The sequence below is a fragment of the Eubalaena glacialis genome, chromosome 1, assembly GCF_028564815.1.
Source record: "Eubalaena glacialis isolate mEubGla1 chromosome 1, mEubGla1.1.hap2.+ XY, whole genome shotgun sequence".
In the NCBI taxonomy this organism is placed as follows: Eukaryota; Metazoa; Chordata; class Mammalia; order Artiodactyla; family Balaenidae; genus Eubalaena; species Eubalaena glacialis.
In genome coordinates this window covers 55,978,323-56,002,408 of record NC_083716.1, presented here as the reverse complement: position 1 = coordinate 56,002,408, position 24,086 = coordinate 55,978,323, and the positions used below count along the sequence as shown (strand labels likewise).

At 51.8% G+C, this 24,086-nt stretch overlaps 1 protein-coding gene across 1 annotated transcript; it reads right to left on the bottom strand.

Moving 5' to 3' along the window:
• Nucleotides 1–1,729: 1,729 nt before the first annotated feature.
• On the bottom strand, nt 1,730–19,220 carry MAT1A (methionine adenosyltransferase 1A). The gene is made up of 9 exons (XM_061196941.1): nt 18,917–19,220; nt 15,170–15,247; nt 14,206–14,328; nt 11,258–11,370; nt 10,756–10,899; nt 6,281–6,499; nt 4,949–5,131; nt 4,477–4,610; nt 1,730–3,807 (listed from the first exon to the last, which is right to left on the bottom strand). The coding sequence occupies exons 1-9, from the start codon at nt 19,008–19,010 to the stop codon at nt 3,705–3,707; spliced, it is 1,191 nt and encodes a 396-aa protein (XP_061052924.1). The 5' UTR covers nt 19,011–19,220; the 3' UTR covers nt 1,730–3,704.
• Nucleotides 19,221–24,086: the final 4,866 nt, after the last annotated feature.

Below are 24,086 nucleotides of genomic sequence, written 5' to 3'. Positions count from 1 at the left end.
AGGGTGGGTGGGTATAGAAGGAGACACGAGGGGTTTGGGCCCCAAGGTTAAACAAGGAAATAACATATTTACACATTATACACACTGAACAAGAAACAAAAAATGGGAGTAGAAAGGGGAGGTTACCAAGGAAGGGGTTTTTCAGAAACACAGAAATTTCATCTGAAACCTACAGGATGAGACAGAGCATCCATCCAAAGATAGAAGAAGAGTATCACAGAAAGAATGGCATTTGCAAAGGTCCTGGGGCAGGAGTGAGTGGGGCCTGTTTGGTGAAGCCAGAGAAGCCAGGGAGTCTGGAGTGGGGTGGGTGGGAGAGCACAGAATGAGGGCAGACAGATGGGTAGTGGGCAGGCACGTGGGGCTCTGACAGCTAATACCTGGTGTATCAGAGGTACTCAAGGATTACAACTGGGGTGCGAAAAACAGCCACATTTACATTTTAAGGAGTCTCCTTTCCCCAGGTCACCGACAACCTCCATGTGGCTGAAGTCCCTGGGCACTCCGAAGCCTCATGTCATGTAAGCCGCCAGTGTCATTCCACGTGGGCGACCCGCTCTCATCTTCACTTAGCTCCCAAGGACGCTCCCCACTCCCACCCCAACTCTCCTGGCTTCCCCCCCAACCCTGCCCCTAGCCGCTCCCTTCCTGTCTCCTTTGCTATTTCATTTCCCTGACACTTTGACACTTGGAAACTTCATGGCCCAGAAGGGGCTTCCCCTCCTTGCTTTCACTAATTATTCGGCCTTTGATGCCCACAGAGCCATTCTTCTACCACCTTCCCTCCCGAGCACATATCCTAACACGGCTCACGTGCATCTTTTTATTTATATGTGTTCTTATGTGTATTATTTTCTAGGAAACGTAGTCATTGCACAGCCCAGGCAGTAGCCTCTACAGCACAGGTCTCCTCTCTCTGCCACACTCCCAGGTCTGTCCTTCCTGGTACCCTGGTCAGCCTGTCTTGTGTTGGGGTGTCACCAGAAACCTCTTTCCGCAGTCTCCCCCTCCTCGGCCTGATCGGGATGTTTCCCCAGAGCTGATCCCCTCCCCAATGCCTGCTCTGACCACGCCCCAGGACGATCTCTCCGGGGGCTCCTGAGGGGACAATCTCTCATCCAAACGATGGTCTGTTAACTCTCCTCACAAGACGTGTGAAGGGAAACATGCACCCACTGAAGGCCTGGCTCGTCTCTCTGCCAACCAACCCCCTTCATTCACTCACCTCACTTCAGTCACTGAACCGGCTGCCCGGCTGCCCGAGCGCCGGCCTCGTGCCAGGCTTACTGTAGACAACACGCGGGGAGGGGCAACCGAAGGAACCAGGCGAGGACAAGGGGCACAAATGCAAGATGATGGAGGGGGCACACTCTGAAGCCACCTGCCAGCCAGGTGCCCTCGGCCACACTCCCATCCCACTTTGGGCCTCAGGGTCTCCACGTGTGACGTGGGTTTGCTAGGAATGCCTACCTCTGGGCGGCGTGCTACAGAATGAATACGGCGATGCAGTGATGACGCAGAAGGTGGCATGAGACGCCTTAACCTGTGCTGGCTGGGCCCCGCATGCACGGGATCGGAGGGACCCTGGCTGGGAAACCCTGAGGGCAGGACGCCTGCTTCGCTGTGGAGTGGGGATCAGGTAATGTTACTTGGAGGGGGGGGTTCTAGGGGGTTGCAGACAAAAACTAAGCATAGAGTAGTTGCTCCTTGAGTTTTTATTCACCGGTTTAGCAGGAACTATATTAACAAATAAAGACTCTAGTTTCATATAAACTGTTGACCCAAAAAAACCTTGTTTCTCCAGCGGGTGGGGAAAGTATAAAATTCTGAATTTTCACTTTGAATATGGCCCAAGTTAGAGGAACTCAGCCACTTGCAAAGCTGAGCCTCCCTCTCCCGAAAGGAACTCAAGACTTCCTGGGTGACCTGGAGCCCTGAGAGAGACTTGAGCTTCCGTATCACACACCAACTCTAGGTTTTTATGGAGATCTGGGCTTCTTTTTCTGCCCTGAACAGCTGCCTTTTCCCTGAGGGGAAGAGAAAGCCAAGGGTCTTTGTGCTTCAGGCCTAGAGCCCAGCTGCTGGCCATCTGCTACCCAGATGAGGCTTCCTGGGCTGTGTCTCCCAGCCAGATCCAGCACCGTGTGCCCCAGAAAGAAGCCCAGTCCCCAGTGTTCTCCGGAAGCCCATGGAGGCCCCTACCTGAGCCTGTGGTCTCGGGAGCTGGGGAGAAGGTAGAGGTGCAGCTGTCAGAGGCCCAGGTTGAGGAAGGGGGTTGGGGGGAGTGGGTGCCAGCCACAGATGGAAAGGCTGGGGAATGTGCAGCTTCCAAGACCCTGGTGCGCAAAGGACCACCCAGGACCTCAGGGGTAGAGCTGCCCCCAGAGGCTGCCTGGTAAAGGCAGAAATCTCATGACATCCTGACTGACTTATCTCCCATTAGGGGTCAAGCCCTGCCACTTGAGTCACCATTTAACATTTGATATTCGGGCCTTAGGGCCGTCCTCTCTGGAAGGGGGGTCTGAAGGGCTCACCCACTTATTCCAACAGCACTCAGACTGCAGGGGTTACAAAGGGGCCAGAGAGAGAGAAAGCCGTGGAGGACACAGGGTTCCATCCCTTGTTTACGGGACAAGCTCCTGCTCCTGCTCTAGGAAGCCCAATGGGACAGGACTGGCCTTGGACCCTTACCCCCGGGGGCCACAGGCCCAGCCCTGCATGTCCCTGAGTGGTCAGGGGCTGGGATTATACCGTTGCCTCTTAATTCCCAACTCCAGCCCAGCCCCGTGGGCCAGGATAGCCAGCGCACCCCGAACTGTCTTCTGAAATGAAAGAGGCAAAGGAAACACCCCTCTGGTTCTGTCCTGACTCTGCAGATCATGGCCCAGGGCTCCCCAAGGGGTTAATCCCCTAATTCCCAGCAACCTCAGGTCTTCAGGACAGAGGTCACAGCCTCATCTCAATCCGCTTGGTCATTGCTCAGACCTGTCTCTGGCATGAGATGGTGGGGGGGCTGGCGGTGGGAGACACGGTGTATGGGCTCCCGCTCTCACATCTAGGCCCTGACCCACGCAGCTGAGGGGCCCTGTGAAAGCTACTTCGGCTTCCCCATCTATACATGCAGGTAACACAGGGTGTCACCTCACTGTGTTGCAGTGAAGAAGAAATGAGAATCAGTGAGTAGCTCGGTCCCTTACACACTAGACGCTCTCACCCCTGCCACAAGCCCAGCCTGGGAGGGCCTCTGGAAGGCCTGGGCTCAGGACGCTGACCGCACGGCCGCAGACGTGAGGGGCAGCCCCGGCACACCCAGGCCCACACGGAGCCCTGAGATCTGTGCCGTGTGCTGCCCTCGGCACACACCAGGGAGGCAGGGGCTGGTCAGCGTCCAGGCCGTGGGGGAAGGTGAGCGAGGGGATTGACTGCCGACAGGGGTGGGATTTCCACTAAATTCGCATCGCCTTGGTCTGAGGGAGAGGCAGGGGAACCTCGTGACTATCCTCACGAGATCTGAGCCCGGCACCAGGAGGCCCCCTCCTCCTGCTAAATCAGAGGGGCCTGGCTTTGCCAGGGGGGCGGCAGTGGGTGGGCAAGGCCCAGCCCGGGGTCCGGGAGATCTGAGAGTTGGGGTCCTAAAGAAGAGGAACACGGCTCTGTTCCACCCAGATGCCTCCACGGTGCGGCCAGGCCCGGTCCCACCGGCACTAAAACACAAGCTTTTTCGGAACTTCCCAGGGGAACTCGCTTCTTCCGAAATGGCCGTAGCATGCCGTCTTCTGGTAGATGGGCTTCTTCAAATCCAAGTCCCTGCATGTTCAGCAGAAAAAAAGGTCATTTCTAATGGAAAAGGAGCAGAGTTTCCTTCTCTGAATTTGGGCACAGGAGCGATTAAGAGACTACGACAGTCTGTGTGGGTGGTGTTACCCACCCGAGAACAACTCCCCGTTAAGTGTTCTGTCTTTGCCGTGCCACGTCTTACGAGGTGACTGCCAATGGTGCTTAGGAAACAGGCTCAGGGTTCAGGGACAGCCCGACTGATCACACAAACGCACCAGGAACCAAGGATTTGAACTCTGGCCTACTCTCCACTCACTCACCTGGCCCAGACCGACATCAACACCGCCAAGCTCCAGGCAGCAGGGGTGGCATCAGAAACAAGAGCAGGTGGGGCTGGACTTGCCGACTAAATTCCCAGCCAACGGGCCTCGTAATTATTTTCCTAAGACCCCCCCCACCTGCTCAAAGATGGCCCCCCTGCGGTCAGTGTCTGCTGGGCCAGCAGGGACCCGACCCAGCCGCCTTCAACCTGAAAACCAGACATCCTGCATTTGGGGTTTGCACTGTGCTGGACCAAGAGCCTGAAGCCCCTCCTGCTTCTTGGAGGCTGAACATCCTTCCTTCTGCTTCCCTTTCCAATGAGCTGAGCACCGGGTGAGGGAAGAGGGTCCTGCCCAACAGAGGCGGCGGTCCTTTTACCTGACGATGACGCCAGGCCGAAGGTCGAAGTTTTTGTTGACCACATCCAGCAGCTCTTTCTCTGTCTTCTGGGAGGTTCCGTAGGTGAAGATGGAAATGGACAGTGGCTCGGCCACACCAATGGCATAGGACACCTTCCAGAAGAGTCCAGGGTCAAGGACGGGCCCCTTGCAGAGACCCTGACATCCTCAGGGAGGGGACGCTGAAACCACACACGCCCTGCCCAACACGTTCCCACAGCCCCCCCATCTGCCTAGAAATCCCTGCCATCTTCACGGTGGGCAGTTTCTGTACGTGCCCCGCTGCCTGAAGACTTGTTTTCCCGCTCCCAGGTTTGCAGGGCACCGGCCACAGAGCCCAACATGACACACACAGAGTCGCATCCTCCGGCAAAGTGTGGGCCTTCCCCTAGGCCAGGGTGCCCTTACTCGGGGTAGACCTGGGGGTCCGAGCGGCGTGGGGTCCGACCCACCTGCACAAGCACTCTCCGGCAGAGCCCCGCCTTCACCAGGGACTTGGCCACCCAGCGGGCCGCGTACGCGGCCGAGCGGTCCACCTTGGTGTAGTCCTTCCCGGAGAAGGCGCCCCCGCCGTGCGCCCCCCAGCCGCCGTAGGTGTCCACAATGATCTTACGGCCAGTGACGCCCGCATCCCCCTGCGGAGGGAAAGGAAGACACAGAGGGAGGATGTGGGAGGAGGGGGCGGTCAGAGCACTGCAGTGGCCGCTGGACCGCAACTTGCAGGCGGTCCCTGAAGCTTCTGGGGGCACACATTCCAAAGACCCCTTGGCTGGGAGTCAGCCAGAAACCCTGGGCTCTAATCCCAGTTCAATCACTGACTAGTCACAGAAGTCAGGTCACCTGTCAGAGCCTCGTCAGAAAGGGCAAAAGATGGGCCAGCTGGGGTCACAGCCCGCTCGTAAAGCCTTTGTTTGTAGGAGTCAATCATAACGGAGAAATCCAAGTGCAGGAGGAAACCGCGCTGTGACAAATACACCCCGGGCTGTGTCCCGGCTGGTGCCACCCGGCAAACGTTAAGTTGCCCATTTCCTCAAGTGTCTGCTCTGTGCATCTCTGTCAACAAAGACGTTTGGGGTCGGGGGGGGTCTCTATGTTTCTATGTTAAATGATGCGGGGAAAGTCTGCATACTGTACCATCCCCCCCTACCCCGCTTAGAGATCCACAGTTCACAGCAGCATGCCGAGGCCCTGAGAAGTCCTGCAGGAAAACACAGTGAGCTGTGCCTTCCTTTCACCCTGGGTTTCTGCGCTACTTTGGCTACAGGACCCAACCCGGGGGCTCCACTTTGTGGCAACACGTCCACAGGGAGGTGCCGCGGCACTGGTCAGCGGCCTCTCGGAGGGGCTAGGGCACTCTCCAACTGCTCACGCCGGCTGCACAGGAGAAAGAGGCAGCCCCGTGTCCCCATCTAAAACACAGCCCCACCTTGGTGCCCACAAGAGCTGCAGGTCACATGTGGCCAAGACCCAGGAAGCACCACCGGGGCAAGCTCAGTGCCTATGATGGTGAGTTAGCCCCAGGCAGGGTCAGGCGGCAGCTGGACACGTATGAGACGTCTCGAGGGGGAGGGCCAGGCAGCACTGAGGGGGAGCCTCCTGGGGACATGTCCCCAATTCCTCCTGTACTCAAGGGCGCACAGCAGCCTTCACAGAACGAGCCGACTTCACATTTCGTCCAGGGCCAGACCTACCTGGCCGAGCCACACAAAGCCACCACCCTCCTGTGGCCTTTGCACTCAGGGAGGTAAGCAAAGTCAGGGCCTCATTCAGAGCCGAGGACGCACCTGGGGGCCTCCGATGACAAACCGCCCGCTGGGCTGCAGGTGGTAGATGGTGTCCTCGTCCAGGTACTGGGCCGGCACCACGGCCCTGATCACCTGCTCCTTCAGGGCCCTGCGCATGTCCTCCAGCGTTATGTCTTCGTTGTGCTGCACGGAGATGACGATGGTGTGGATGCGCACGGGGATGACCGCGCCACTGTCCTGCGTGTACTGCACTGTCACCTGGCAGGAGGCAGGGAGGGAGGAAACGTCGTGAGGCCCTGCCCTGAGCTGAGGACACATCGCTGCCAGGCGCAGGTGCCCAGAAGGCAGGCAGGGCTCCCAGGAGCCAGAGGGACCTCCTGTCCTCAAAGGGCCTTCAGGAAAGTTCATCTGACACATTCTTAAACTGAATAACTGCCTGGCGCTGTGAGATGACTGGGCATGAGGCACAAGCTATTCCCACCTGTGACCACAATCAGTGCCACTTGGAGACTCAGGTGTCACAGAGTTTCCGCTCTGTGACCCACTAGACTCCACTCCTCCTACCTCAGAGGCTTCTGGGTGCCATCAAATGTCCCTCTGCCAAAGCCCTGTCTTGACCCTCCGTGGCCCAGGACCAAGACCCCCCGGCTCCCACCAAGGAACACAGGAGTCCACAGGCCACATGCCCACTGCCCCGGCCCCCTCAGTGGAGGAGCTCTGGCAGCACATGGGGCCAGGGGCCTTGCCTGCTGGAGGGACAGAGTGAGAGGGACTCGAGCCAGGGAGACTGAGCTAGAGGGAACAGCAAGCTCTGGGTTACCAGCCTCTGTGTGTTTGGACAAAAGCAAGGAAAAGCAGAGAGCGCGTGGAGGGAAGGATCCTGCCTGCAGCTGCCTTGCAGGGCAGGCCACAGGGACAGAGCTGGGGTTCACTCCCTCCAGCGTGGGTCAGTTCTGTGCCCACTCTATGTATTATTGATGAATATTTAAACCATCCCAGCAAGATCGGCACTGCTGTCTCCACTTTACAAATGAGAAAGACCAGGCTCTGAGAAGTGAAACAATTTCCCTGAAGTCACATGCCAATCAGTGAAAAGCCCAAGAGCCAAACACTGCTCTGCCTGCCCCCAAAGCTTGTGTCACGCCCAGAGCAGCACAGAGAAAATGCTTTTGCACTCTGTCCTCTACCGATACATCAGGGAGTGCGAGAGCCCGACATCACAGCCTGATCTGTCCAGTGACGAAGGAGAGCAGCCTGGGCACCCTGGGCTTACAGAGCGAGAGGGAAAGGGATGGTGAGGATAGCAGATGAGGCTGGGAAAAGAAAAGAGAAGCCAGCAATTGACTGAGTGTGTACTGTACGCGACAAGCCATGCCAAAAGCTGTGAGCAGCTGTTAACAGCCCCACTTTAAAGACAAGAAAGGTGAGGTTCCAGAACATAAATACTCTGGTCAAGATCACACAGCCAGCAAAGATGGGCTGTGATCTTGCGCTGTGCGGTCTGGTGCCTGCGGCTCTGCCCAGCACAAGGTCGTCACCCAAGACCCTCAAGGCTGGAGCCACAGGCCCCGTCGCTACCCGAGGCAGCATGGACCCACAAGGGCAGTGCCCAGAGGGGCTGTGCGCCTGCAGGAGTGCAGCTATGCTGGATGGTTTGGCAGGGACACTGGCCGGCAGGCAAATGACTGCTCCCCACCCCAAGGGCCTTGACAGGACCACAAGGGCAGCAAACAGTGGCTCCTGGGGCTATGCCTGAGGCGAGGTCCCGGCCTGCCCAAAGGCCCCTCAGATATCCATCAAACACGGGACGTGTATCAAACTCTACTCTATGTCCTGCCTGATCCAAAGAGCCATAGGGTGGGATCCAGAAGAAGGAAGAGAAAGAGCCCTGACCCCACGATGCCTGATCCTAGTAAGATGGGCAGACGCACACCCCGGTGCTCTGAGAGCAGCCCTTTAACGCTGGGCTGCATGCGCACAGGGCCCTGTGAGAGGGAGCTGGAGTTGGGGGCTTGGCGGGCTCCGGAGGGGAAGCCCTGTGGCGGCTCTGGGACCAGACCTGCTGCATCTGGCCTCAGGAGAAGGCTCCTATCCTGCACAGCTGCTGAGGCCCATCTCCACTGCTACCGGACTCCCCTGCTCTGCCACACCTGTGGCAGAGCAAAGGGCCCCAAGCATCGCTCTTATCTCATCACGTCAGCAAGATGTGGGGAAAAGTACACCGTGGAAAACACAACTCTGGCCAGGTACAAAAATAGCCATCCATACTGCCACTCAATTCTCAGTATCAGCAGCAAGAATTTGTTCAGGTGGAAAGGTTCATCCTGTTCACAGTCAACACTCTGGGTAGATGATGAAAATCCTTTACCAGTAAGGTATAGAGGAGAAGGCCCAGACATTGTTCCTGGCCGGGTGCCCGTCCCAGCGCAGCAGCCTCGCGGAGGCTGGCCGAGGGCCTCAGGGAGAGGCTCCGTCAGCAGACCCCCGCACCCTCTCTGATGCCCGCTGGCTCAGGGCCTGCCTGCGGCAGGGGAGTGAGGCCGACTTTGGTATCCAAAGTAGCATTTGTGAGAGAATTCAGTGTCTCCTTGCAAGAAGGGAAAGCCTGGAAGAGCCCATCCCCCCCTCCCTCCCTCACTGCCTTCTGGACTCAGAAACCTTCTGTTACTGAGCAAGTACAGGAGGCCTTTCCTGCTTCAGCGGGTCCAGTAAGCGGACCCTCCAGTCCTTACCCTCAGGCAGGGAGAAGGAAACCCGAGTCACTCCACTTACTTCCTCCCATCCCTGTTCTAGGATCTCCTTCTCTGTGAATCGCCAACCTGCTTCCCATCACAGCACAGCTCTGGCACAGGACGGGGAGGGCTCTGTTCTTTTGGCACCATCACAATCTACACATTTTAGCTCTCCTGCCCACAACCTTAAAGAACACCTGAGGGATGCTCAGGGTTCCACTTCTCACCTTGGGGGTCGTGTGGATAACACCAGAAGTCCCAAGGGAGGGTTTCTTTTAGGCCACAGAGGTACTCCCTTGCCCCAGGTACAGCCAATCTGCAACTTCTGCCTTGTGTGGCCTTACACTTGGGGTGAGAAGGATGCACCTCTGTGAAGCTGGAGTAACGGGACAGAGTCGCGTGCACCGCGCTGAGCTATAAAACCACGTGAGCCAAATTCCAAGTGCGGGGTCAAGAGGAGGTCCCACCTGAGGGCGGTCAGGGAAGATCATGAGGAGGTGGGAACCACGCTGGCCACTGACGGACAGGCGGGGACCAGAGAAAGCTTCCAAGGAAGGCGAAGTGTGGGAGCACAGGTGCAAAGCACCGAGAAAAAAAGGGGAACATGAGTGAAAGGATATGGTTTAAGCAAGGACTGGGGGTGGGGACAGAAGAAGGTAAAGCTGGAAGACCACACAAGGCGTTAAATACCAGAACAAGTAGGAAGGAAGCAGAAAGTTGCAGACAATTCTGAGCAGATACAAGGAAATTAAAAGTGAAGCCCAAAGGGAATTAACTGAAGTTTCCAGGGAGGGAGAACCTTTGGGAGGACACAGCACTGTTCCTGGGCCTGGCCTGGGAAACGGGGCTGGAGTGGAAGGGATGCGCTAGAGGGAAAACGGGAGCCCAGGTAGAGTGGAGACAGACAGGGCCGGGGAAAGGTGGGCTCCATCGCACTCCTTCAGCTGAGGAGAGCTCCCGGGGCCCGTGTGTTTGCCGGGTGAATGAGAAATGGGGCTGGTGATTCAGTTAGACCCGCAGGTGGAAGATTTGGAAGCGGAGTGTGCAGAGGTGAAAGCTGGATTCACAAGCGTGGGCAGGAGGAAAGAGCGTGGAAGAGGAAGTGCCAAGACCCCGCTGGAGTGTGGAAGAAGAGCTGGGGAAGGAAGCCTTGAGGAAGGGGGCCATCAGGGCCGTCAGGATGCGGGGAGAGAAGGCGGACAGGCCGCCTCTGCGTGTGGCAACACTTGCATCACCACCGGCCTTCAAATGCAGACTTTGGTGCGGATTTCATCACCGCAGGGAGCACAGGGGCCAGGGCGGCTTGCCACAGAGAGTCAGAATCGGCAAAGCCTTTTCATGAGAAACAAAGCGAAAGGGCCATAGCGAGCTGCAGACAGTACTTGTTCACGGTGTGTTCAAGGTTTGCTCAAGATGTGGAGACCTGATAGGCAGCGACGGAAAGTCTGAAACCTGTTACAGAGGTTTGTGGCAGGAACTGGGGAATCATATTACTAGAGTCAATTTATGCTAAGAAAGCCCCCCCCCAACTGAAAACCTAGAACTGCTCTTTTCATTTTTCTGTGTTTTTTGAAATTTTTCATAATAAAATGTTGGGGGCAGGGGAGAAAAGACCTGGAGCTGAAGATTTTTGAAACAAATAGTTCTTTTCAGAATCAACAATTCTTTGAATGCCCAGACGGAACATTTGGATCTTAACAACGATCAGAATCAAGAGGAAGGGGGGTGGTGTTTGAGGCATGTGTCTGGAGCGCCACGGGGTGGTGGAGGGCAGGGGCTCACCTGCGTCTTGGAGTCGGGCCGCAGCCAGGGGAGCTGCCCCGAGCGCCGCAGTTCCGCCATGCGGGCGTTGAGTCTGTGCGCCAGGATGATGGTGAGGGGCATGCACTCCTCCGTCTCGTCTGTGGCGTAGCCGAACATCAGGCCCTGCAGCGGACACCTGCTTCAGACCACAGGCAACAACGCTCCTCAAACCTAAAGCCCCACTGGCCCTCCATCCTCGCGGGTATGCAACTTTTGCACTGGGCACTCGTGGAGGGGAAGACGTGGTCCCCGAACTCAACACTCTAGAAGGGGAGACAAGCCCACACCGGGTGTCCCCCAGCCCTCCCTGCCCTCAAGTCGCTACCCTGAAGAAGGGGTGACTCACTCCAGGCATGGGGGCGGGGGGGTCTACCCCACAGTGCATTCAGTCCATTACGCATGAACTTCCCCGGCTAGGCCCTCAAACAGAGCACACTGCACTGCCGTCCTGACGCAGGGCCAACGCTCAGCATTTAGTGACCTGATCTCCGGCACCGACATCCTCTTCGTTTCTGTCCAGATGGACACACTGGGCAATATCCGGGGACTGCTGCTCCAAAGCCACCAGCACGTTGCAGGTCTTGAAGTCAAAGCCTAGGCACAAGGAGAGCAGGCCTGAGCAGAGGGAGGCTGGAGCTCCTGGGGGACTGCTCGGCGCACGACAGGGCATTTAGCGGCGTGAGTGGTCTCTCTACCATCCGTCTGGGCCCAGAGCTGAGGCCCAGGACAGGGAACGTCAGTATCCTTCCCATCCTATCATGTGCAACTCTTTAGTCAAAAAAAATCCTCCACAGTGTATTAAATTACACCTTGATTAAAAATATATATCCTACACAGAGCAGCAGTATGAAGACCAAATAACAGCTACAGTTGCCCTGGCTGAAGGGCAGGTGGGTGACTCACGGCCCTGCCCCCTTTGCCTCTCCCAGAGGCACCTCCCAGGACCCAGGTGGAAAATCACTGCACTGAATGAACATCAAGGGCCCTTTCAACACTGCCGCTCAGAAGCCCAGGCATACGCCAAACCCAAGCATCAAATATACTGAACAATACGGTGCATGTGAACTATCCAGAGACACTCCCAGAGCCAGAGTCCCCTGAGCCCGAGATGTGCCTGAGGCCTGGAGCAAAATGGAAAAACCACACCTCTGGAGGCCGAGGCCCCTTCAGGCCATCCCCAAAGCTCAAGCACAGAGATGGAGGCCGGTCCCCCCAGGGTGGGGACAGCGGGCTGGGGCCTGGGACATGGAGTCTTGGGTAGCAGCAGCCCAGGCCAAGGAGCCCTGAGAGGGAGCCACCGGGCAGACAGCACAATCTCCCCGACACTGGTCCTCACTGGGCTCAGCTACAGGACGGACACAAATGAGGAGCTAAAGCGCACAGAGGCCGCACCACAGGGACACGTATCAGTGACAAGATGACTGTCACCCTCTTTCCAGTCTGTCCTCCTACCCATGTGGCCAGAATGGGCTTATTAAAACAAACAAAACCACAAAAAAGCCTAGGTTCAATCTATTGTTTATGTTCATGCTTCAAGTGGGGACCTACCGCCAAAGGAAGTAAACCGGAAACTGCTCAGCTCCAGCCAGGCCTTCCCAGCTGAGAGCTCTCAGCCAACGGGAACTCAGGTTTAGCCTTAAACACGACCTCCTTTTCCACCTCCACTAGGGCTCTCTGCCTAGAATTCTCCTCCTCTGCCTCCCATCCCCCTCCACAAGTCCATCTAGCTCTCCGAAAACGTCCTTGGACGGTCCCCCCGCACCCCCGCAGCTCTTCACTGCACACTCTGCCTCCGACTGGCCGCCGGGCACCTCGTACTGTATCACTAATGCCAGGCAGTGCCCCCACTCAGGAGCCATCAGGCCACCTCTGTCCTCTGCAGCTCCTGTTTGCAGTGCAGGTTTCTGAAGGCACAAACCAAGGAACAACCTTTAGGGAACAATCTTTAGCTGCCAAGGACTCACCTCATCACTCCGGGTCTAAATAATAAATCTTCTTAGCGCTGAAAATTAAAGGCTCCAAGTGATTCAGGAGAACAGAGTTCAGGGGACTAAGGGGAGAGGAGGAGGGCTTGGAAAGGGCAGTGAGCCCAGCAACCGTGCAGCAAAGAGCAGGGGGAGCCACTAGCCTAGGGCCTTGTGACTGCAGCCCAGCCCGCAGCCTGCTGGCCCGCTTGGTGCAGGCGCACTGACAGGTAGAGTGGGGCTCGCTCCCGCTCCTCCCTTTCCAGGGGACATTATACCTCCGGCGAAACGTTCCTGCCGCCTAACGCAGAGCAAGGTTCGCTCTTGAATAAGGTCTAAATGTACATAAACAAGTCTGCTCTTCCTGGTAGAACAGGGCGAAGGCTCTGCGTGGTAACGTGTCCGGAGGCTGCTGCTCTGGGACGACACGTCTCCTCCGCGGACACCCCGCATGCTGGCTGGGAGAACCAACCTGTACTCACTGGTTTCCTCCCAGCGATTCTTGATACACCCCCAAAGCTTTCGTGTGCTCAAGTGAGCCCTTTGGGCGAGCCAGAAGGTGGCTGCACTGAGCTTCTGCGTGTCCGTGCCCTCATGCAGAGAGAGCCTCTCTCACTTATGGAGATGCGTGCACGTCACCCCAGCCTGCCCTGACCCACAAAGATGCCACACGTCAGCCCAAACAACCAATAAGTAGAACGTAGTGTACGCTGGCCCTAGGATCTGGCCCTCGCACCCTGTCCTTTCACGCCCTCCAGGCTGGGCCCCTTCCCAGCCTGCCCAGTCCCAGGTGTGGGAGTCTGCTTCAGGGCCCTCAGTTCTCTCCAGCTCTCACCCCCACCCCATCACAGGGCTCCTCCTCAACTCCCGCCAGGGCCTGGGCCCCTTCGCTGGGTTGTAGGCTCCCACACTGCCTGGCACTGGAGCTACCCTGGGCCAGCCTGTCTCCTCTGCCTGCTTTTGGCACCCGTTCTGGACTGAGTCACCTTCTTCTTTGTCTGTGTGGGGAAGCAGCATAACTTAGTAGAAAGTGCAGGAGTCCCAGCCGGGGGGGGGGGGCAGCCACTTACTGATCGTGTCACCTTACACAAGTTACTAACATATGGAAGCTTCAACTTCCTCATCTGCATAAGGAGCAGAGCAGAGTTCCTCAAACAGTTAGGTAGGAAGATGCACACAGAGACCAGCCCCAGAGCCCGGCAGAGGACACGTCCCCAACAGAGGGCAGCTCCTTGTACTGGGAGCTTCTTCCTCTTCCGAGATGGCAGGACCATAAACAAGACCAGAGTCAGCCATGGCTGGACAGGGGCTGATCCGCCTGGGCTGCCACACTGTTGTGCCAGAGGCTGTGAGCCCTGGACCCTGGCAGGCGGGCCTAGGAGCGTTCTTCCCCCGGGAGGTTATCTGCTCTTCCAGGAGACGGAGAGCCTCAGGTGGGACTCAGCCCTGGGGGCCCTGGCCTCACCCTTGGCCGAGTCGTCGTAGCCGATGTGCTTGATGGTGTCCCGCACCACCCGCTGGTAGTCCACCATGGCCATGGAGGTGATCTCCCCGCACAGCAGCACCATGCCCGTCTTACACACCGTCTCTGAAGGGAAGGAGACAGGTTAGGGGCCACGTGCTGGCGAAGGGGGCTCCACACCTGGACCTCTCACAGTGCTGAGAAAGAGACACGCAAGGAACCGCACAAAGAATGGACTCCAGAAGGAAAAATCATGACACTAATAAGGAGAGTAAATCCCGGCACAAGTGCTGACCATCTTCACAGGCCACCCGGAGAACTGCAGTTTGGAAAGAATTGGTCACACCTGAGTTTTCATACCTCGCACTTACTATTGCATACTTGCCTGACCTTGAACTACTTATTCAGCCTCAGCTGTTGGATGAAAATAATCATAAGACTGCTGTGCGGATTAGAATGAGACACTGGCTGTATGCGGTCATAAAGAATGTAGAATGCAGCCAACATACGTGAGGCCTCTCCTGACCCCTTACTGCTAAAACTCCACTGCAGGCTTTAGGCGTGGGGTCCTGAGCAGAGAATCAAGGCAGGTTATTTGTAAAGATGTCAGGGTGAAGTCCACCCTCAGAGGGGCACGGGTCCCCACAGTGCTCATTCTGGGGGCTAGGGTGGCCCTGGAGAGGGAAGGGTGGGTCTGTGCAGCAGAAAGGACAGGGTGCTGACCGTGAGGAGATCGGGGCTCTGATCTCCACGCCGGGACCCCCTACCCCATGACCTTGGCCAAGACCCTGATTAAGCTGCACCCAAGATCTCCCTCAGTAAAGTGAGGGGGCTAGACCTATCACCCCTGGAGCCTTCCAGGCTCTGAAGTCCCCGGCTCTCTGCTGTGCTGAAGGCTTCAACACAGGCAAAGGTTTCAAGCTCAGCCCATTCAGGTCTCCAGCAGGAGGGATCAGGCGTTTCTTACCGCAGGCCACCTTGGCACTGGGGTCCTGCTTGAGATGCGCATCCAGCACTGCATCGCTGATCTGGTCACAGATCTTATCTGGACAAGAATGAACATGTGTAAGAATCACAGAACTATTAAGCCTAGCAAACTGAAATGTTAAAATAATTAGATATTTCGTCAGCTTACATATCAAATCTACCTAAGAGGACACGTTTTAAATACAAGAAATTATAAATTTTTTGGAATTTTTATTTCTTCCCACTTCTGCCTTAATATTGGATGATGTATATTATATAAAGTCATAGAATTCCCTAAAAAGAGAAATATATTCCAAAACCAGTTACAAGAGCCGAAAGCAATTCACACACACACACACACACACACACACACGTGCGCATATTCTTCTAACTAAAAAGTATCTCATTTCTCAGCATATTCCCTTTAATTCTAACATCTAGAAAAGTCCTAGAAACAGAAGTTAAAACACTAACTGATGACATCAGTAAGATTAGGTGCCAAGAGGCAGACTAGGATGGGACAGACACATTGTACCGCTGGTTCCACAAGATGCAGTGCGCTGTGTAGAAAATACCACGCCCGGTTCTGGGACTACACCTGTAAGAATCCTGTACGAGAACCTCTGCACATTACTGCCACTGCTGTTTTGCAGAATACTTCCACAAGCAGCTCTCAGATCCTTCCCACCATCACTCAGCCTCCTGAAAGCCAGATATCCTAACAGCTGGGTTTGACTTCCTCAATCAAGGTGGGACTGACAAAGAGTTCAACATGAGATGGCATTTCATCTATGATTTGCCTTAAAGACTCCCTATGGTCTAGGGCTTCCCTGGTGGCGCAGTGGTTAAGAATCCGCCTGCCAATGCAGGGGACACGGGTTCGAACTCTGGCCCGGGAAGATCCCACATGCCGCGGAGCAACTAAGCCCGTGCGTCACAACTACTGAGCCTGCGCTCTAGACCCCTTGAGCCACAACTAATGAAGCCCACGCGCCTAGAGCCCGTGCTCTGCAACGAGAAGCCACAACAATGAGAAGCCCGCGCAACGCAATGAAGAGTAGCCCCCGCTCGCTGCAACTAGAGAAAGCCCGCACGCAGCAACAAAGACCCAACGCAGCCAAAAATAAAAACAAATAAATCAATAAATTTTTTTAAAAAGACTCCCCATGGTAGAGTATGTAGACACTGTGGAAAAATCCACTCTGTGGAAAAATCCACTCTTGCTTTGGCGTTATGTTCACAAATTCAGAAAAAAAAGTGACATCTATTTACACATATTACATCTCATTTAGTGTTCAAAAATACCCATAGAGTCTGCTCTTAGTAAATTAGTAAGTTTTTTTCCAGCTTTATTGGGGTATAACTGGTATATAAAAATCTGCATATAATTAATGTATGTAATTTGGTAAGTTCGGTCATATGTACATACTTGTGTTACCATCACCACAGTCAAGGTTTAATAAACATCCATCACCTCCAAAATTTCCTTGTGTCCCTCCTGTCGTTTTTTAAGTTTTTAAATTAAGAATGCAGGTCCAGAATCAAGCATTTCTGCTTTTGAAAGTGCCCATTAAGTTCTGTAGTTAAAATGTTAGTTAATATGAAGGTGAATTCTCTAATCTTTCCTTCAGAAACTGCTACTAAACATATATTTGAGTTTTTCTATCTTCCTGCAGATCCCGGTTGTAAATCTAGGTTTGCCTGAGTCCATGCTTCTGCAGCCCCCACCAATCATGGCCTCCTGCTGCTCAAATACCCACTTTAGACCCAGCCATCAGGCCTCCTAGGAGCCACTCGCACAATGACCATGGATGACTCTGCTCGTTTAGACGACACAGGTCACATGTTTCCAATGCACACAGGGAAAAAGGATAAGGGATATTAGGGATAAAGCTGGAGTTGAGCAAGGGTATTAAGACAGCTTCACAGACTAAGATAATGCCTTAGGAGGTCCTTTCTGAACTGTATCTTGAGGCTTTCGAAATTTCTATCAATATCACTTAGTAGTCTTAAGATAGCCAATAGTTGGTTTTCTTGGAAGTTGAAAAAGAAGCATTAATTTTATCTTTCTGATGGAGAGGAATTCAGCACTGGAATGACAAGCAGAAAGCCACCAAGGAAACTGTCTTAACGTGAACGGCTAATTTACAGGGCAAGCGCAAGGAGAATGAGACAAATTGAAGGGCTGCCATTAAGTAGACAGAACAGCCAACTGATTGGCTGGAATTTTCACTCTCTGTCCATTGAGCACATTGTTGTGTGTACAATGGGACCACTGGCCACTGCGTGACAAAGCACCCACTTCCTCCACATGGAGCAAATCCTATCTATGGCCATCTCCTAACCTGTATATGGCTTTCATACGCCATGGAGCTGTCCAGAATATGTTAGACATCGCAATGGATCTGAGATTATGAGTACAGTAAACCTAGAAACTTCATAAAGTCGTGCAGAAGTAAAGATGCTATTTACATTGAATTGAGCTAAGTTACATACAAAACTCAGTTTAAGCCAAGATTTCTCAACAGCAATACTGACCTTTGGGGCTGGAAAATTTCTTCTTTGTGGGGGATGGTCTTGTGCTTTCAGGGTGTTTAGAAGCACACCTGGCCTCTATCCACTAAATGCCAGTTTCACCCCACGCCCGCCCCGCCCCCCAACAGCTGTGACAGCCAAAATGTTCCAGACACTACAAAATGCCCTTGCGGGAAAAGGGCACACCCTCCCCAGCTGAGAACCAGTGGCTGAAGCATATGGAAGGAGCAGTGCACCGAGATACCTAAAGCTGGGTTACGAGGTATGAAAGTTAAAGCTCTTTGAGAAAGAACAAGGATGAGGAAGATGGAAAAAAGTTAGACTTGATGATGATTAGTTACCAAGAACTTCAAATACTCCAGGGAATTTTGAAGAGGTACTTAAATACATAAATCAGTGTGTCTGGCCCCCAAGGTTCTCCTAGACCAGTGGTTCTGAAAGTGTGGCTCCCTCATCAGCAGCATCAGCATCGCCTGGGAACTTCTGAAGACTGCAAATTCTTGAGCCTCACCCAAGATCTACTAAATCAGAAGCTCTGGGGGTGGAGCCCAGCACGTTGTGTTCTAACAAGCCCGTGGGGTGACGCTGATGCACCCTGAAGCCTGGGAACCACTGTCCCAGAAAGTTGAGGCTCCCATTGTGGTCTTCACGGAAGCCTCTCTCGTTTCCCCACATCACAGTCCTCCTACCTTTCAGAGACCCAATAAAATGCTGGAATTTTCTTCCAGAGAGCTGTCTCAGCCCCTATTTAGAACGCACTGCCGTTCATTTCTAAACTGCACATGCTTTACATGCAAAACTTAGTGACCCCGTGGTCTTGCTTGAGGGAACACTCTCTGTTGACTTAAGCTGCTCATTGATAATAAAGCTTTACTCAAAAAAAAAATCTCTCTATATAGAGTTAATACCTGATGATACATTTTACACATATGATATGTTTATCCAACCAACCGTGTGTCCTCTGTCACAGTCCCACTGTGAGGAGATGCTGGCGGGGGGCTGCGGCACAGAGCCTCGGCTTCTTTAACTTACAATCTATTATTTGCATAACAAGTGACTGTTTTACAAAACTGCAAATTAACAGAATAAAAAAATACTGCATATTGTTCTTGCCAAGATCCCTTATAGTTACTGACACACATCGTCTTCCAGGCCTTCAGTAACAGCGACCCACCGGTACAGGTCAACCATCCAACCAGGACCACCTACTTACCCGGGTGCCCCTCTCCTACAGATTCCGAAGTGAACATGAAGGCCCCTTCCTCGCTTAGAGAATGGTCACACAAGCCATCCACCGGTCCATTCATCTCTTCACACTGCTCCACTCAGCTTCTTCAAGGTAACAATTTTAATGCTGGGACTTGGCCTGAGGGTTCTGTCTGTTTGTTTGTTTCCTTCTTTAAACCCAACAGACTCGTCTCCGCAGAGCCACAGGGCTCACTTCTGCCTAAGTGCCTGCGAGCACACGTGAGAGTAAAGGTGCGGAGGGATGAGAAGGGAGGGACTGGAGAGGGATGTGTCACTCCCTCCAACTGGCCAGAGCTTGCTCCTGAGTGACTCCTATATATGGAAAAGTGAAAGTGCCTGAATAATCATGTGAGAAAATTGGAGGAGTCCACTTCCTGTGGGGGGAGGGTCTTCTTACCTTGAGGAATTTCAGCCCTTAGCTCTCATCTCCCAAGCCCTAAGCGTGTGGTCAATGTATGGCAAAGAAGGTTGTATAGGTTCTGCATAACTGAAGCTCCTCTGGGACTCTGCTTTAGCTCTGCAGCTCATCTCCTCAGTGCACCAAGGTTAACATCCCACGTTGGAGGTGGGGGTCTGTGGTTACTCAGGGATACAAATAGGAAGCAAAAAACTCCTTCCCAGAGATGTGGTTTAGGCTGAGATTACAGCACAGGGTGCCTTTGCTCTTGGGTGCCCTGCCTCCTCGCCCACACCTAGTCTGAATTGGGCTCTTCCCCTTCTTCTACCTTCTCAGGGCAAGAGTATGCACCTATATTCTGAGTCAGCTTGGATGTTACACAACAGATTCATTTAGAGGAAAAGCTTTTGAGCCCACATTTTTCTGCTAATAGAACTCAGAGAAACTGTCAACTTCTCTAAGACGCTGGCAATCACATTCACAAGCAAGATGTTAAAAAAGTATCCGGACGGGCTACAGAGAACAATGATTTTTGGAAAAGGATTCTTGAGAGGCAGATTCATTATGGGAAAATCATCAGAGTCCAGTTTCCCAAAGCTTTTTATGATAAATTAAACATCTACATATTGGTCCTATACACTTGATAAACATCCTGCTCACGTGACTCCTGCATTATTTTTGCCTTGACCAAGAAAAGAAGTGGACAGGATTATATCCTGAACCAATTCCTACACTAAATGACAGCATCTTTCACTTCATTCCCTCCCATTCTCAGACCTAGCTGCATCCTCAGGCCCAAGGAACAATAGGGAATTGAGATCACGGAGAGTGAGAATGGGTGGAGAAACTGGTTCCCACTAGAACGCAATAAAAAGTAATCAACCAAAACCTTGTGCATCAAGCACTGGACTGTGGGAAGCAAAAGGGAGGACACAATTGCCCCAACGAACAGTTCTGGCAACCAAATCCCCTCTGTACTTATGAGCATTTAAAATTTTTTTTTCCAAATCTTGAGTTTTCCAACTGGTCAACAGTGGCAGTACTATCCCTCCAGGGAATTAATACCATATTAAAGCGATGTCTTCTAGGATAAAGTAAGAGATTTTACATATACACATTTAATCAGAGGCATTTAACAAGGAGGGAGCTAGAATGCTCAGTCACAAGACTGCAGAAGGTCCAAAGAGGAAAAGGCCACTGGGAAGGGATGGAAAATGAGGAATCAAACAGGGACTTTAGACAACATAGCCTTGTCCCTGTCAACACACAGGAATCCTCCTGTTTGCACTTAAAATATTTCAACATCACTGTCCTTTTGTAAATTTCTTCTGGGTACACTGGTTTCAAACTTGGAGGCAACGTGAGCTAATGTTTAATGTGAACTGTAGACCTAGGTTACCGTAGCATTTACAACTACAGCCATTATGTTCTAAATGTGCTTTAAGAGCAAGATGAAGTTTCAAGTAGTCATGCAGATTCCTAGCGCTAGCAAGAAGCCAGAAAACAAAGCAGCCTAACTGCCCTCTGAATTCCAAAACGAATAACAGCATCATGGGGCGAAGAGGCATGGGGCAGGGGTGGGGGAGCGGGTGGGGTGGAGGGGACAATGTCCTGTCCCGAGAAGCCACACTTTCAGAAACGTATGCAGGAGGCTTCTGCAGCCTGGACATAAATGCAGAGTGAGGGAAGGATCTGGAAGGCACCTAGTTGAGTATCCATCTTATATGAGTCTCATATGACATCCCTACTAACTACTAGGCCACTGTACGCTCTTTCAGCAAATAAATGTTAACAAGAAGTGCACAAAACACAGTGGTTGGGAGTGCAGGCTTCAGGGCTGGAGTCCTGTTTTGCCTCTAACCCACTATGTACCCTGGGGTAGGCTTCCTACACTCTCTAGGCTGCTGTTTCCTCATCTTTAAAGCAGGTTAAATAATTACCTACCTCAGAGCATTGCTGTCAGAACTACAAGAGATCACATGGGTATGCTGAGTATTGAGCATAGTGCTAGCACACAATAAGGGTTTAATAAAATATTACCTAAGCACCTTCTATGTACATGTACATGATTTCTTCTGAAAAAAAAAAATAGCTCACCGTATACATGTTATTTGCATCTTGCTTTTCACAATATACTGTGGTCCACTTTTAACATCTCAACATATAGGCAGACCTCATTTTTAGCACTTGACTAGTATCTCACAATGAGGATATACCGTAAATTATTTAACCACTCATTCCCCAATGGCTGGATATTTTCAACTTCTCTAATTATTTAGTGTTACCATAATGCTGCGGAGAAGATACTAATCACTGGCATCCTTTTATAAAAAAACAAAATGCAAGGGCCTGGCAATGCTGAACTAGACCAAAGATTTCCCTTTTGTAATAAATTTTACCCAGTTAGAGAAAAGAAATAGCACTTCAACGAAGAGTTAAAACAGCAGCATCAATCTGCCCCCTTCAGATATAATTGGCAGACCTTGGCAATGACATAATTACTTAGAGAGCTGAACCTACAAGAACTACATAGCCCTAATCTGCTATCATAAACTCAAAGCCTCCCTTACGCAAAGACTGTCCCGTTCTCCCTTACGCATGAATTGTCCTAATGTCCCCCGACCCAGCCCCACTGATTACCTAAGTCCAATACGTGTCAAAGGCCCAGAGTTGATCTCACTTCCATGTAGCAACCTTCAACTCTAAAACTCTGCTGACTAATCTCTGAAGAAACTTGCCTTTGAAAATATCACTTTCAGTTAGATTTACCCCTGAGGAATCTCTAAATGTAAAATATCAAGTGGAAAACCATGTTTCCAATGAACAGTATATGTAAGCCACACTGACCAGTTTCAGGAATAAGCTTAAGGGCACCTTATCCCACGTAACACCATGAGGCAGCAGAACTAGTGGAAAGCAGCTGGCCAATGGTGCCCTTCGCCTGCCCCTGCACTGCCATGTCTGATGGCTATGCCACAGAAGAAAGGGCAGTTTGATGACCTAAAACTCTGATGCAGAAGTGGAGTGTGCATCCACCTCTTAAACGCTGTTTAAGTGCAAACATTTCTAAACTTTGGTGAGAAACTCCCCTAACTTAAATGGCATAATTACCACATGGAATATTTGTTTCTTTTGCCCTCATTAAACACAAACTTTTATCACATATGTCATCCTGGAACACAAATAACTTATTCATGAAAAAAGGTAAAACCGACTCAACACCACTTATTGAAGAGGTTGTCTTTTCCACATTGTATATTCTTGCCTCCTTTGTCATAGGTTAATTGATCATATGTGTGTGGGTTTATTTCTGAGCTCTCTATTCTGTTCCACTGATCTATGTGTCTATTTTTGTGCCATAACCATACTGTTTTGATTACTATAGCTTTGTAGTATAGTCTGAAGTCAGGGCGCATGACACCTCTAGCTTTGTTCTTTCTTCTCAAGATTGCCTTTGTTATTTGGGGTCTTTTGTGGTTCCATACAAATTTTAGGATTATTTGTTCTAGTTCCATGAAAAACATCATAGGCATTTTGATAGGGATTGCATAACACAGCTACATGTAAAAGAATGAAATTAGAACATTTTCTCACATCATATACAAAAATAAACTCAAAATGAACTAAAGACCTAAATGTAAGACTGAAAACCATAAAAATCCTAGAAGAAAACATAGGCAGTACACTCTCTGACATAAGTCTTAACAATATTTTTTTGGATCTGTCTCCTCAGGCAAGGGAAACAAAAGCAAAAATAAACAAATGGAACCTAATTAAATTCAAAAGTTTTTGCACATCAAAGGAAGCTATCAACAAAATGAAAGGACAAGCTACTGAATGGGAGAAGATATTTGCAAATGATATGTTTGATAAGGGGTTAATAACCAAAATATATAAAGAGCTCTTATAATTCAATATCCAAAAAACAAACAACTTGATTTAAAAATGGGCAGAAGACCTGAATAGACATTTTTCCAAAGAAGACATACAGATGTCCAACAGGCACTTGAAAAGATGCCTAACATTGCTGATTATTAGAAAAGTGCAAATCAAAACTACAATGAGGTACCACCTCACACCAGTCAGAAAGGTCATCATTAAAAAGTCTACAAATAACAAATGCTGGAGAGGGTGTGGAGAAAAGGGAGCCCTCCCACACTGTTGGTGGGAATGTAAATTGGTACAGCCACTAGGGAAAACAGTATGGAGGTTCCTCAAAAAAAAGAAAGGAAGGAAGAAAAAAAGAAAGAAAACAGAGCTACCATATGATCCAGCAATTCCACTCCTGGTATATATCCAAAGAAAACAAAAACACTAATGCAAAAAGATATATGCACCTTAACGTTTATAGCAGCATTATTTACAATAGCCAAGATGTGGAAGCAACCTATGTGTCCATCAACAGATGAATAGAAAAGATGTGGGGACTTTCCTGGTGGTGCAGTGGTTAAGAATCCGCCTGCCAATGCAGGGGACACGGGTTCGAGTGCTGGTCTGGGAAGATCCCGGAGCAACTAAGGCCGTGCGCCACAACTACTGAGCCTGTGCTCTAGAGCCCGCAAGCCACAACTGCTGAGCCCAAGAGCCACAACTACCGAAGCCCACATGCCTAGAGCCCGTGCTCCACAACAAGAGAAGCCACCACAAGGAGAAGCCTGCACGCCACAATGAAGAGTAGCCCCCGCTCGCCACAACTAGAGAAAGCCTGTGCGCAGCAACAAAGACCCAAAGCAGCCAA

What these genes read in the sequence shown, in the direction of transcription:
- MAT1A (XM_061196941.1), bottom strand. Translation starts at nt 19,010, where the DNA reads ATGAATGGACCGGTGGATGGCTTGTGTGACCATTCTCTAAGCGAGGAA. An exon ending in TGTAGGAGAGGGGCACCCGG is followed by an intron (nt 15,248 to 18,916) that starts GTAAGTAGGTGG and finishes ATTCTTGTCCAG; the next exon opens with ATAAGATCTGTGACCAGATC. An exon ending in TTGTCATCGGAGGCCCCCAG is followed by an intron (nt 5,132 to 6,280) that starts GTGCGTCCTCGG and finishes TTCCCTCCGCAG; the next exon opens with GGGGATGCGGGCGTCACTGG.